A 15392-nucleotide genomic window follows, 5' to 3' on the forward strand; every position below is an offset into this window, starting at 1 on the left:
CAATTTCCCAGTATCTTTACATATCAATCAGTAACTTGTCTGTCTTTGAGCCAGCAACCTTGCTGTTCTACAATTCTTATCTTGCAACAGAGACTCAATAGCATAGGGAAAATTTCCTGTTCTTTGTAAGGTCAATGTTTGAAACTGTAAGGCTTTGGAAAACCAGGCCCTGTGAATTACATTTGCTTTATGAATCCTCTACACTCTCCCTTCTCCCTCCCCCTTTCCTGCCTCTAGTACCACAGTTCTGCTCTCTCTCCTTCTGAGAGTTCAACTTATTATTCTCTCTCTCTCTATCTTTTTTAGCTCCCACTTATGAGTGAGAACGTGCAGTATTTCCCTTTCTGCACTTTGATTATTTCACTTAGCACAATTTTTTACAAGCTCATCCATGTTGCTGTGAATGGAAGAATTTCATTCTTTTGTATGGATGAGTAGTATTCCATTGTGTATATATACCACATTTTCTTGATCTGGTCATCCATCAATGGACATTTAGGTTGGTTCCAACTCGTGGCTATTATAAATAAAGCCGTGATAAACACAGGAGTGCATGTATCCTTTCAACATGATGATTTCCATCCCTTTGGGTATATATTCAGTAGTGAGATTGCTGAATCATATGGCAGTTCTATCTGTAGTTGTTTGAGAAATCTCCATACCATTTACCATAATGGCTGCACTAGTGTACAGTCCCACCAACAGTTTGGGAGGGTTCCCTTTTCTCTGTATCCTTGCCAGCATTTGTTATTTTCTGTCTTTTTAATAATAGCTGGTCTAACTGGGGTGAGATGATATCTCAGTGTAGTTTTGATTTGCATTCCCCTGATGACTGGTGATGTTGAGCATTTTTTCATGTGTCTGTTGGCCATTTGTATGTCTTCTTTTGAGAAATATCTGTTTAGCTCTTTTGCCCATTTTTTAATGGGTTTTTTGTTGTTGTTGTTGTTGTTTTTAAGTTGTTTGAGTGCCTTGTATATTCTGGATATTATTCCCTGGTCAAATGCACATTTGCAAATATTTTCTCCCATTCTGTAGATTGTCTTTTTACTCTATGGATTGTTTCCTTTGCTGTGCAGAAGCTTTTTAGCTTGATATGGTCCCATTTGTTTATTTTTTGTTGCCTGTATTTTTGAAGTTGTATTCATAAAGTCTTTGCCCAGTCCTATGTCCTGAAGCATTTCCCTAGCATAATGTTTTCAAGGTTCATCACTGTAGTAGCAAGTATCAGTACTTCACTTCTTTATGTTGCTGAATAATATTCCATTGTATGGATATACCGCATTTTACTTGTTCATTCATCTGTTGATGGACATTTGGGTTGTTTCCATGAACGGTGGTTTTTCCTGCAGGGGAAGTGTATACCTTGCTCTGGTAGCATGACTTCACAGCCTTCACAACATAAGCAGGACTCAGAAATGTCTATGGGTGAAGGAGAAAGAAGATGGGGAAAATGAAAAGAAAAAGTAGCAAGGCAGTAAGAAAGAGAGAGAAGAGAGAGGGGAATGATAGATGCCTTTGCCAGAAAAAGAACCATCAGTCATAACCAGGTCACTAGAAACTCCTGCCCCTGAGTCACCTGACCTGGTCAGTATTGCTCAGGATAACCGTGCCAGTACTCCAGCTTGCATAACCTCCTATGTTTACTTGTCTCCTCCTAATTGCCATCCAGTAGAACTATCTGGAAGTGTCTGGCACAAGATTGCTTGTATGGAATTGTATGTAGTACAATGGTCATGCAGCTAGGCAGACAGTCAACCTGGCAGGGCAGCCTGCTGTGTGTTCTGTGGCCACGCGTTTGGCTCAGTGTGAGCTATTAAGGATGTTTACAAGAGGGGGAGAATTAAGAATAGGAACAATTGTGTATGCCGTGCTTTCAGCCTGCCACTGCAACCCCCTTGGGAGTCTGCCACGCTCGATCTGTGACATGGATACAGGCCAATGCTTGTGCCAGCCCTATGCCACTGGACCACACTGCGATGAATGCATGGTATGTATTTGCCTATGATTTCCCTTTCATACAGTGATGCAGGTTTTTACTGCCGTTGCCTAGAAGAGGCTTTGTCTTGTTAATCACCTTCCTTGTCCCGTTGTATTTCAATACTCCTGTGATATGAGTGTTTACACTACAGAAATTAGCCTCCCCCGACCCTTGCAGAAAGCTAGCTGTTAAACGTTTAGCAGCACACCACTGGGTTGAACTGAACCGACTCAGGCACAGATGTCAATAGGTTTCTTCATTGTTTTCCTAAAAGTTCCAAGCAGTAGAATAGAAGAACATTCATCTGCCTACTTTTTTGGCCCCCCCAGCCATGGGGCCTTTCTGCTATCTCTTGTGCACAATCCCCTTCACACCCTTACCATTCCCTGCCTGAAAATATTTTGGAAGAGCTCTTTAAAACAAAACAAAACTTAGGTTTAAATGTGTTTGAGATTCCTGTGGGAAATAAACTCTTGGATATTTTGCAGACTCCACTAAATATATAAGTATGTATGTTCCAAAATTAGTAAAATAAAACATTTTCACTCCATAAGAACTGTGTCATACAATTGGGGAGTTCAAATCCAACTTTTTTCTTTGTTCTCCAATCTTGGCAGCCCACCATGACATTTTAGAAAGAAAAAAACCCCAAAACTTAACCTAATAAAAGAACAGTGACCTTGATGTGTCTGAAGAAACATCACTGATAAATAAGAAACATATGCCTATGAGACATAGTTTTGTGCTAATATTTTGTTGTTTTACTGAAAACATTAGGTTGAGGCAGAGGAGGTAGGGAAAAGAAGCCAGGAATAAATATGAAGAAGGGACTCTGTGTAAGACAGCTCAGATAGTCTGGAAGTTTTATATGAAAGAGGACAGTCAGCCACGCAGTCTGTGACCTTGTGTGTGCAGCACAAAGAAGGTGCACAGTCGGTTACCAGGATGCTGAAGTAGACAATTCCAGACAAACCTTAGACTCAGGCTGACTTTTTTCACTAGCAGGTTAACTGCCACATGTGCTGTGCAGACTCAGTTGTGTTTGCTGGAGGAAAATAACTGAGCAAGGGCCACCCCAGGGGAGATTCGTCCATCGTGTCCATCCAGCAGGTGGTCCTGCTTGGGGTGGCCAACATGACAGCACACCCTGCCTGCAGGGACTTTTCACGGCCACCTCCTGAGTGATGCAGCTCATTTCACTTTTTCCTAAACTGAAGTTTGATTTTGGGGAAAATATCAAAAGTTCTTTGCTGCATTTTGTACAAATTACATCAATGTTTAATGTTTAAAATAAATCTTTTTGAGTAAAATTGGGCATAAAATTTTGCCAAGATAGCAAAAACATATGGATATTTAACAAGACTGTTTCAAATAAGAGTTTCATGCCTACTAAAATCTAAATTTTATCTGAGCGTGTTGAATTGAGATTTGAGGTGGAAGTATCTTTTTGAGCATTTTATACTAAATGTTATCAGACTTAATAGTTGTTTTTATCTCACCAACTGTTTATATTGAACAAAGGTCAAAATGTTACAATGATGAAAAAGTCTTGAACAGAGTTGACTCTCTCACATGAATTCACATTGTGCCAGAATGACTGATCTATAAACAAATGGCTCTCCTAAATATTCATATAATATCTCAAAATTAGCCTGATTGATTTTTCTACCACCAAACATTTCAATATTGCATGAGTAAAATCCCCAGGGATTGTTGTGGTGAAGGAACCTATCAGTTTTATTAAAGCGGTTGTAAATAGGCTGAGAGAAGAACTTGTCCTCGGACAGGCCTTAAATGATCCAGCCGGAGCCTCTGCATGGCCTCCGTTGCACCTCCATTCAACACCATACACAGACAGCCCTCCTGTCTCTTTACTTCACATCCTGGAGGTGGCACATGTGTCCGTGGAGATCCTTAACCAACTGCCCAGGCAAGGAAGGCTACAGTGTGACTGTGCAGGCTGTTTGGCTATTTGATGTGTAGCAATTACACTGTGGTGATTTCAATATCACACTTCAGAGCTGCAAATGTCTGCATAGCTGGAATCAACTGAGCCTTTCTCTCTGTAGGTTGGATACTGGGGCCTGGGAAATCATCTCCATGGATGTTCTCCCTGTGACTGTGATATCGGAGGTGCTTATTCTAACACGTAAGTTGGAAAAATGAATGATGAAGTCTTATAGCAATATTCCTCATTTCCACATAAAAGCACATTTTATTCTGATAGGCTCATAGTCATAGGTGAAGGATTTTATTCTGTGACATGAAAAGGATGTTGGAAACAAGGATCTCAAGACATTAACTACAGATCAGTTGATTTCTTTTACTTCAGCCATTTCCAAGGGTGAGATAAATGATCCAACTGCCTGGATATCCCACAAGCTGATGGGACAGATGCCTGAAAACATGTGACTTGACCTGCCTAAAACACCAGCTTTTTGCCATCCTGTAAAGAGAGGTCCTAGTGCTCTCCTCTTCCCAGTTTTTAGAGCAGAACCAGAGAGTCACTGAGGAAAGAAGTGGTTGCCTGGGTTCCAAGGATCTGGATTCACTTTTCACGACCAGATATGTCGAGCCCACAGCCTCTCAGCATCTTCCCACAGGACTATTCATTGATGGATTCCAAGAACTGGTCCACACGCAGGGGCATTTAGCCCAGCAGCTGCACTCCTTGACGTTTTGTGGTGATGAGTCTGTTCTCCTCAGGTGCTCGCCCGGGGACGGGCAGTGTGAATGCCGCCCGCACATCACTGGCCGCAGTTGCACGGAACCAGCCCCCGGCTACTTCTTTGCTCCTTTGAATTTCTATCTCTACGAGGCAGAAGAAGCCACGCCACTCCAAGGACTTGCACCTTTGGTTCGTATTTCATTTACTCTCTCCCTACAGAGTTCATTTGACGGTGCATGGGTAAATACATACAGCACACTTGAGATCATGGTTTTTTTCTAGGTACCTAGAAAAAAATGCTTTTGCCCACAGATGCAGATTACAGTAGGGTTGTCAGGCTAGGGCTTAGACTCTTTGTAGGGAAAGTGAAGGAAAATGGCCAGGGCCCCTCAGATGTTCAGAATCTTGCCGAGCATTTGATGTAAATATGCACGTGCACCCAGGTGTTCCTTGCTTATTGTCTAATGTAATTGCGCATGTGCACTCAGGTGTCCTGGGTTATGGGCTTAAGTATAAAGGACTAGTGGCTCTGAGCCACAGTGCCACCCACCCCCGGGATGCCCCCGGGGAGGCCGTCACTGCCACTGGATCTGCTGTAAGCTGCTGCTCCTGCTGCTGCTGTCGAGGAAGCTGAGGGCTGAGCTCGTGTCCTCTGCCAATGGCTCCCAGGATCTTTCCCCATGACTTAGCGTGGACCTGTGTGGGAGGGGTCCACACAGCTGGACCCTGGCTGTGTGACCCAGCCAGGTATGTGAGGATCTATGACCTCAGTCTGGACAACAGGTATGAAGGGTTTGTGGGCCCTAACCCCAAGCTCAGACAATGCAAATGGAAAACTTAGTGTAACTAAAATAATGAAACATTTTGGCTTTAGTTATGAATTGCCTAGCCATACAATTGGCATAGTCATGTAGCAGTACAATTGGCTACGTTTGCAGGATTCTGACAATGGCCCTAACCCTATACTCTTCAAACCCATTGTACAGACTGGGTCACAGACCCCTCACGTGCCTGGCTGGGTCACCTGACCCCTCAGATACAGGTCATGAGCTAGGTAATTGGGAAAAGGCCCTGGAAGCCATTGGCAGAGTTGACAAGTTCATGCCACTGCAAGCTCAGTCCTCAGCTTCCTCAGCAGCAGCAGCAGCAGCAGCAGCAGCAGCCTCCTGCAACCTCCAGCAGCATATCTGGACACTGTTGGTAGGGAGGGAGGAAAATGCCTCTTAGGACAGTTGGAATTTGTTCTTTTTCTGAGTGGAATTGAGGTAAGATCACCAGACTTTCATGCCCTAATTAGATGTACAACTGTGCTGGGTGGAATCAAAACGGAAAAATCCTATGTCTGGATTCTTCGTGATCTTTAATATTGCATCTTTATGATGGTGACTAAAAAAACTTTTGGAAGGAAATCTTGGTATTTATATTTAAGTCCTAAATACAATAATTCCCATTTTTTACATAAGAAAACAAAACAAATAAAATATGTGGACTGTTAACATTTATTCAGCGTGTACTGTGTGGTGGGTGCAGACGAGTGATTAAATAGGGTAATATTGGGAGGCTAATACATCTTTGAACCAGAGGTTATGAGTAGAACATCTGAAAGAATGCTGCCTTCATTTGTTAGGGGGTCATGTCACTCATGACATGAATCCTTACAACTCCTTCCATGGCTTAAAGAAAAAAAATCAAGGATGCAGAGTAGGTTTAAAGGGCAAGTAAAATTTTCATAAAAGATTGGAAAGTCATACCTATGTAAAAGAAAAGAAATTCAAGGTGAGATTAATTTTAAGTGTTTAAAGGAGAATAAATATGGGTAATTTTCCTCCTTCACTGAGAACGTGATCTTCAAATGTAACAGAAATGATTTAAGTTGGGCACGATTTAATTTGCACATTCATTTAACATATATTCATGGTGTGCTTACTATGCTATTGCTGCTGCTGATGTATTATTTATAAAACTTCCGTTTATTTAATGCTCTCTGCTTTACACTTTATATACACTATTTCATTTCACTCTCCAAACAACTTAAGTGTTATCATCCCTAATTTCCAGATAAGGGAAAACATGAGAGAGGTTAAGTAACTTGCCCAGAGTAATACACCTGGTGTACAGTGGGGCTTGGACTGAAACCTAGATGCATCTTTTTTTTAAAACTCTTGCCTTGAACCCATTAGGCTATTGCCCACCCCTGTGCAGAATGCTGAGTTGCAGGCTGAGGGCAATAGAGAAAGGGATAGTTAGGGTCACTGGCCCCAGGAGTTTTTTCTATAGCTAACACATTTGCGTAGATAACTCAAGATGGGGCAGGATGGGGGCCGTGCTACTCAACAAAGAGAGACCATAAGAGTTAGGATTTCTGGACCATGAATGAGCCTTTATGAATGGCCTTAACACATACATAGAATAATTTGGCCTGAAACTTGAAAGCAATAATGATTTCAGTGGGTGGAATAGATGAGAAGACAGTCTAGCTAGAGAAAGTTATAAGTAAAAGATCAGAGGAGAAACAATGCAGATGTGTTCACAGGAACAGCAGGAGTTTCTATAGGGAAGATGTATCAGAATAGAAAATTACAGTCTCCTACCAAGGAGGTAAATTGTATTCTTTGGGCAAGGAGAACTCACTGAAGCTTTCTGAGCAAGGGGACGATGGGATGAAGACTGTCCTCAGTGCTCTCGCAAACTTAATTAGCAGAAGTGAAGCCTGGGTTGCAAGGAAGAGCCGTCTGCAATAGTCCAGACAGGAATAAATAAGCACCTAAGTTAAGAGGTAGCAGAGAGAAAGCCTGGAGATGGAAATATGGAAAAATGTAAACGCAAGACTGCATTTTATGGATAATTATATAATACTCTAATTAGAGAACCAAGAAGAATTACAATGAACTTTCTTGGTGGTTCTACAAATGTGGTCTGCAGATGAGCAAAATCTCCTGGGAGCTTGTTAGACCTGAAGAAGCTCAGACCCACCCCAAACCTACTGGATCCGATCTGCAGTTTAACAAGATCCCCAGATGATTCCTATGCACTTTAGAAAGCACTGGTTTATTTTCTTACAGAAAACTTGTGAAGACAACATGGCTTAAAGTCACAAGCTAATATTGACTGAATTGAATATAGTACAGAGTTAACATTAATTTCATAATATGTTTTTTGTATAATGTTAGTAAGACAGTTTATAATTTCATTTTATGAGATGAACACAATGGGGCAGGGTGGGGGGAAATAGACATAATCCCAGAGTGGCCCATCCAAAGGGTCTTCATCACAGAGAGCTTATCTGAGTGACTGAACTGGAATAAACAGGTTCCTGAAACAGGCCACAGCTGCCCTCAGGGCTGCAAATTCATCATGGCACCAGAGCACTTGTGAAATTAAAAATCTTGTTTGTAAAATGAAGCAGCAACCAAGCAAACACCAATATCCAGGGTGCAGAGAAAATTTGGAAACATGGACCTGTTGGAGATTTTAACTGAGTCAACAGCTGAATGACTAAGGAGATGATATAAAAGCGAAGCCCACACAAACCAGGTTTTAAGGAAAATGAAGCTACATAAATGTGATTTCTCTCCTTTAGTTTGGCCAGTGGAATCTGGCTATCTTGGCAGAACCTATCACAGGAACTTAGGAGACCAAAGTCTATAAACTGTAAGAACTAAGAGCAGTTTGTCTAGAGAGTGTCAAAAACTACAGTATCTAATAATTCTTTGAATCTCTGTATGGTGCCTACTGTTGATTTTTTTCAATTTTCTTCTTGAGATTTCACATTTAAACATAGCATTTCTACTTTTTTTAAACACCACAAAACTGGTAGATAAGAATTAAGTATTTTTCTCAGTGTAGGCTTTCACTAGTATAGCATTAAGAGAAAGCCCAAATTTTAATCGTCTTAGGACCACCAAAAACTTCCCATTTTCACAGGGAAACAAAACATTATAAACTTCCTACATTACTTCTTCCTGAGGCTGTCAAATGAGAATCATGATTACCTTTTAAATTGTGATGTAATCTGAAATTCTTGAATTATGGTATAATTGATACTTCTGATGATTACTTAAACCGTCATTCCTTTTCCTTTTAAGATATTAGCAACAGCTTTGCCTGAATGTGACGTGTATTTCCAGCAACAAGGAAACGATTTCATAATTGACAAAGGAAATATAATTCTGAAGAAAAATCAGAAGCAAAGCGTATGGGCTGACAAACAGAGTGAGGTAAACCATTTCTTAGTGACCATTGTCGTGTGCTGTGAAGGAATAATACAGTCAGAGCTGTGCCTTGCCTATGATGAGTGCTCAATCAGTGTGAGCTCTTACTATCCTCAGGAATAGAAATGGAGGAAAGAAAGAACCAAGCTTATAGTAATTAGAGCCTCTGGGGAAATTTTAGTATCTTTAATTCTTTCCAAAATGAAAATTTCTAAAAATCTAGGTTTTGGAGAGTTGGAGAGACAGACACTGTGAATTCATGATTTCTTGTCATTTTAGTAAGGAGAAGTATGGTGCTGAGAAATGGCTGGACTCCTAGTTGGAGGATAAAAGATATGCAGAATGTCCTATGGGATGGTACCCCGGCCATGCTATAGACTCTGAGGCAGATGTAGTTGGTCAGTGCTGACACAGGGGCCAGAACAATGCCACCTCCTCAGGACGTTGCCTCCAATGACTTTAGAAGGCCAGAAGAGACCTGAAAACCATGTCCAACTGTCATTCACTCAAGGTCAGGGCCACTGTAGGCCTGTTTGCTCAAGTATCATGGGAGAGCTGCATATAACATGATATGGAACATGAGATTAAGGAGCAATACCTGCAGCTGAGAGGGTCAGAACTCATCAATCATTATGGCTTTGCTCTTTCTTGTACTTGTTTCTGTTCCCACACCACATCCCATGAAGTATTCTCTGACTCAAGCCTTAATCTGGTCCATGTAAAACAGAGGAGTGTGCAGTGAGTCAGTACTCCCTTTCCCATATCCCTGTGGCACAGATCAGTGATCCTCAAATTTTAGTGTGCATAGGTATTACCCAGAGAGTTTGTTTAAAATGCAGACTACAGGGCCTGACCCTCAAGATGCTGCATCAGAGAATCTGGGGCTGGCCAAGAAATCTGCATGTCTGCCAAGCACACCAAGGCGATTCTGATATGGGTGGTCTGTGACAGCACTTTGAAAAACACTGCTCTAAGCACCCCCGACATACTCTCCTAACTCTTGCCTGAAATGACCACCTCTGTTTTGTTGATTTGGAAAACTCCTATTCATCCCTTAAAACCCAGTTCAGATTTCTCTATGATATTCCCTACCCTGACATCTGGACATAATCATTTCCATCTCCAGGGTCCAATAAAGCAGTAATTTTCAAACTACAGGTCATGCCTATTAGTAAGTAGGCCATGGAATCAATTTGGTGGGTCAGTTTAGTACAACAGAAGAATACATAACAAGGTCATTTTTTTGTGAAAAATTTTTTTCAATTTTATGTAAATGTATGTGTGCATGTGCACATGGGCATGCGTGTGTGCAGAATCACTGTCTTAGGTTGGATTCCTGGAAGCAGAGACTACAACAGGGATTCATATATTTTATCAAAGGAGTGCTTGTCAGGAAAAACCTATAATGGAGCCAGGGAAGTAGGCTAAGGAATGAGAAAAAGCAAGGCAAGGATGGGGTCTGGGGTGAAGTCTAGCTTTGGCCCCCATCCCCCAGGTAAGCTCCAAAGCATAAATTGCACCACAGTTGTCCCCCACTGAGGCACAAGGGCCAGCCTGTTGTATTCTCATATCCATCAGTCGTTGGTTGTGGGCTGCTGGGGCAGATGCAGGTAACCTCCTGGTGAAGTGGCTCCCATTGGCCAAGGGCAATTCTCAAGAGAAGGGGGCAGTTGTGAGCCACGGTAGCCAACAATCACAGGAGCTGGAAGCTGAATGCTTGAGCACATAGGGGCCTGGCAGTACACAATAGAATTGACCAAAGCCCACTCCTTGCATGCTCAGTCCCACTGGCAGGACCCACTACAAACTAAAAATGCGGGACCCCTGTGCAAAAACCGGGAAAAGGGTTATTGAAAGTGTTAAAATATAAAGTTTTTTACTTTCTTTCATGGTCTCTCTCTCAACTTGTCATAGTGTTTTTTATTTGCTGCTCAATGTCATCCTAAGTAAAGATATATTAAAATTTTTAATTATTAGCATGAATTTTACCATTCATCTTTGTGCAGTGGAATGCCAATTTTTGCTGCAAATATAAAAGCATTTCACTCATATGTGGAATAACTGAAATTATAAAATTTGTATTCATATCTACATGGTCAATTTGCAGTCATATATATAGATGCATTTCATTCTTACCAGAATAGTGGGAACGCTGCACAAAACGAACTCACTGTTTTTATTTCACCTCTCGGTGTGTGTTCTAAAACACTCTCTCCCTCAGCATACTGATGAGCGAGGAAGGACGGGAAAGAAAAGAAACTGTGGGTGCCCTTTCTTTTCCTTTCCTTCTAGTCCTCATTTTCAGTGAAAGTAGTTGGCTAACACAGGGAAGCACCATGAAGAAGAAAGGACATGACAGGTTCCTTGGTTGCTGGTGTTTTTTAGAATGCCCTTGCCTTCTGTCTGCATTCAGAGCAAGTTCTGGTTCAAACAGAAAACTTGTCTTCTTGGCACTGCCAGCACCCCTGCTTACTCAGGTGTAGACATAACATGCTTACCCTGTGGTCACTTTGAGTCTCACTGAACTCCCGTTCATAGCAGCTCCACCAGAATTCTGTGCCCATGGGGTGTCACAGACACCAGATGCAAATGGTGCAATAAGGAAGCAGACGTACATGCTGTACGTGTCACCTGCTCATGAGCATACTCCATTGTCCCAAGAGACTTCACTTACAAAACAAGTTCAAAGATAAAATGATGAGTCATTTCAAGATGGTGACAGCAGAGCATTAAACCAAGCTTGGGGCCCATCTGAGCATGGGGCCCGGTGCAGCTGCACAGGTTGCATGCCCATGAAGCCAGCCCTGGCCATTTGCTTCTTATAGTAAGTTCACTCCATGCAGGCACAGCCTCTCCAGGATTCTGATTGGTCACAGTTCCTGGGGAAATTTACAAAAGGACATTAGCAGGACAAACTATAGCCTCCAGCTGCTTCGGTTGGTCCCAAGGCTATAACTGATACTCTCTCACTCCTTCCTCTCTACTCATTTGAGATTCCTCTCCTCCTCAACTCGCACTTCTCCTGTGTGAGATGACCCATATCTTCGTCCCTCAGGGGTCTGAGCCCCTGGTTGCCATGCCCTTGTCAAGCCACATGTATGGGAGCACCGAGGTGCTCTGGTGGATCACCTCAGTGCCATACATGTTCCTCTATGGTAATTTCTTCCCATGCCTGCTGGTCTGCTGGCATGAGGAGCCCAAGTGACTGTACAACAGTCATAGCTTTAAAGTTGCATGAACTCTTTGTCCTGTCCAAGAATCAAGACCTCTAGACCCATAGAGCCTAAGATTGCAAGGACAAGAAGCCCAGATTCCTGTGGTCACTGAGAATGGTGATAGTGAGCATGGCTAAGTCTACTTGGTTCCCAAACCCACATACTTACTCTACCTGTTGGGGACGTAGCATCCCATAAAGGCCATTGGCCTAAGGAGTATCTGACATCCTGAAGAATACTGCCCACCTCGTAGGCATATAGCTTCACCTTCCAAGCTGGTGAAGCTAGTGCTTCAGCTGCATCTTTCAGAGGCCCCACTCCACTGCCACCCCAGGTCAGCTGCTTCTGGGTAGCAGGGCTTGTGTAGGAGCAACAGTCCCAAAGTCACAAGACCACTGCTGTACTTTTACTATAAAGTGGGTTCCTTGGGCTAAGATGTTATATTTTCCCACCTTGGTGAATCAGACACTCCGAGCCCTCAAGAGTGGTGCTGGCCAAGGCCACAGAGTGGCTGATTCTCACTGTGGGAGACCACACAACATCAGCGTGGCCAAGGGACCACTTCACTATCCTTCAATATAGGGGATCAGTGTGACATTTTGTAGAATATCTGGATAGTCCAAATCCTTTTTGGGCTATATAGTGACAGAGAATAGGAGAATTAACATAGAATTTTAACACACTATTGCTCATCCCAAGAGATTACAAACTGCTGCTGTTCCTTCTTCCCTAATGGCTTGGAAAAGAGCACATTTAGGATGTCAATAACTGCCTAGCTGGTACTATAGGCTATATTAATCTACTCCATTAAATATACTCTGCCAGCACAACAGCTGTTAAGTCGGGCTACAACTTGGTTAAGTTTGTAGTAACTCTCTCCATCTGCCAGTAATCCATCCAACTTTTGCAGAGACCAGACTGGTGAATTAAATGGGGAAGTTATGGGAATTACCAACCCTTCATCCTTTAAGTCTTCAGAATGGCACTTTGAGGATGCTGCTGATATACAATATAGTTTCTTACTTATTATCTTGGCTTGGGGTGGAAGTAGGGTCATTTCACAGGCTTTTACATGGTTTTTGCTACTACAAGAGCTCTTACTCTACATGTCAAAGAACCAATGCCAGTTGCAGGTAGGTCCATTCCAATTATATATTCAGGAATTGGAGGAAACATTTAATGGGTGGTTCTGCAAACCCATTAACCATTCTACGGAGAAGACGAATAGAACGTGATGTTCCTAGGAGCAAAATTGATGAGCATATGAAAGGGACCTGAGCCAGCACTCCATCTGTTACCTAACCCACATATGCCCCTATTCTAAATGGGGTACCATGAAGGTCTCAGAAGTGGCTGAAGATTTTGTGTTTTTCCACCAGAGCCTTCTGCTGATTCATACCTGTCACTTTTGATTATATATTTTAAACAATTCTTTTGCTGACTGCTCATCAATTTTGCTCCTAGGAACATCATGTTCTATTCATCTTCCCCATAGAAGATTCTTGTAGACCCGGCTCCCTTGTCTCCCATTCCAGCCTTGCTGCCCATTATAATAATTATACCCATCTTGCTTCTGAGAATTCAGTGCTACTATCTAGCCTTTCATTGTCTGGAATTCTGCCATCCACATCGATACTAAGGAGCCCAGGGTCGGGTTTTGTTTTTGTTTTTAAGTAATAGGCTTTATTTTTATAGCAGTTTTAGGTTTATAGAAAAATTGAGCAGAAAGTACAGACAGTTACATACCCCTCTCCCCAACACACACACAGCACTCCTCCTATTATTCACCTGGTAGTGTGGTACATTTGTTACAATTATGAACCAATATTGATACATTATTTTTAACTCAGTTTTACATTAGGGTTCCCTCTCTGTGTTGTACCATTCTATGGGTTTTGCCAAATGCATGATGTCACATAGTCACCATTACAGTATCATACAGAATAGTTTTGCTGCCCTAAAACTCCTCTGTGCTCCACCTGTTCATCCCTCCCTGCCCGCCTCCTCCCCTGAAACCCTGGCAACCGTCTTTGTTTTCTGCCCATTATCTCAAACACCTATTTCTTGGTGTTGGGAATATTCAAAATCCTCTCTTCTAGCTGATCAAAACTGTAAATTGTTAATTATAGTCACCCTACAGTGCTATAGAACATTAGATCTTGTTACTCCTACCTAGCTGTACTTTTGTGTGTTAACCAACCTCTCACTATCCCTCTCCCCCACTTCCCTTCCCAGCCCTGGTATCTGCCTTTCTACTCTTTATCCCTATATCATCAACTGTCTTAGCTATCATGTGTGAGTGAGAACATACAGCATTTCTCTTTCTGAGCCTGGTTTATTTCACTTAACACAATGTCCTCCAAGCTCATCCATGTTGCCACGAATGACAAGATCTCATTCTTTTTTTTATGGCTGAACAGTATTCCATTGCGTGTGTGTGTGTGTGTGTGTGTGCACGCACGCGTGTGTGTGTGTGTGTAGCACGTTTCCTTTATCCATTCATCTGTTGATAGTACGTATATCTTTCTAGTCTACAGAGGATAGTCAATACTCATCTGCCCAGTGATGCCGCTGCTCTCTTCATCAGCTCATTCCCTACTGTCTTGGTAAATGGAGTGCCATCCAGCCTCCCCCCACCACCACCTGGAACATACTTAGCTGGTGGTTTTCTGGGCTTGTGTCTTAGATCCATTCTGGCACGCCCATGCCTACTACTTTGAGCCTTGTATCCCTTCCTCCACAGCCTGCTGCAGCCGTTTTGGCATCTGTACTTCATTCATGCTGGGCCGAGCTTCCAATAGCTACTCCAGTAACATATTAAATTCATCTCCCAAGGCCTTTACCACGCTGTTAAATCCCATATCACAGGTTGTCTCAAATCGACAAACTCTGCCTTATCCAGTTTTATAGTCTACTCCTCTGGATCCACACCCAGCCTTTTTCCCCCAGTTGCTAGTGATACACACGTTAGCCAGGTCCTACAGCTCCCTTTATTGGAATTCTCTTCAAAAATCCAGCACTCTCCCACTCAGATCATGCTGAGATTTGACCCTAATCATCAGGCAAGTGGTCAGGATGGGTAGCACAGGAAGGCATGAATTTTCTTTTAAGATGCCTGCATCCTTTGAGGTTTCTGCAATGTCTTCAAATGTGGTGGGGGTGGAGTGGCGGGGTTTTATTTCCCGATAAGAGGGAATAGGTCCTTCTGTAGTCTAAGTGCACGGAGGAGAACTTGAGAGTTCAAGGTTCTCGTGTGCTCAACCCCTGTCTCAAGATCCCCCTGCTTTCCTGTGAGGGACTGACTTTGGCATAGGTAA

The 15392-nt window shown here is 42.5% G+C and overlaps 1 protein-coding gene across 1 annotated transcript in view; it reads left to right on the forward strand.

The window, feature by feature from the left end:
* The window catches only part of LAMB4 (laminin subunit beta 4), a 98891-nt gene that overhangs the window by 28810 nt on the left and 54689 nt on the right, over window positions 1-15392 (forward strand). The window contains exons 12-14 of the mRNA XM_063100053.1: window positions 1881-1990; window positions 4051-4130; window positions 4688-4838. Of these exons, the coding sequence (XP_062956123.1) occupies window positions 1881-1990; window positions 4051-4130; window positions 4688-4838 (341 nt within the window). The remainder of the gene's footprint in view (window positions 1-1880; window positions 1991-4050; window positions 4131-4687; window positions 4839-15392) is intronic.

Source organism: Cynocephalus volans, chromosome 6 (assembly GCF_027409185.1).
Source record: "Cynocephalus volans isolate mCynVol1 chromosome 6, mCynVol1.pri, whole genome shotgun sequence".
In the NCBI taxonomy this organism is placed as follows: domain Eukaryota; kingdom Metazoa; phylum Chordata; class Mammalia; order Dermoptera; family Cynocephalidae; genus Cynocephalus; species Cynocephalus volans.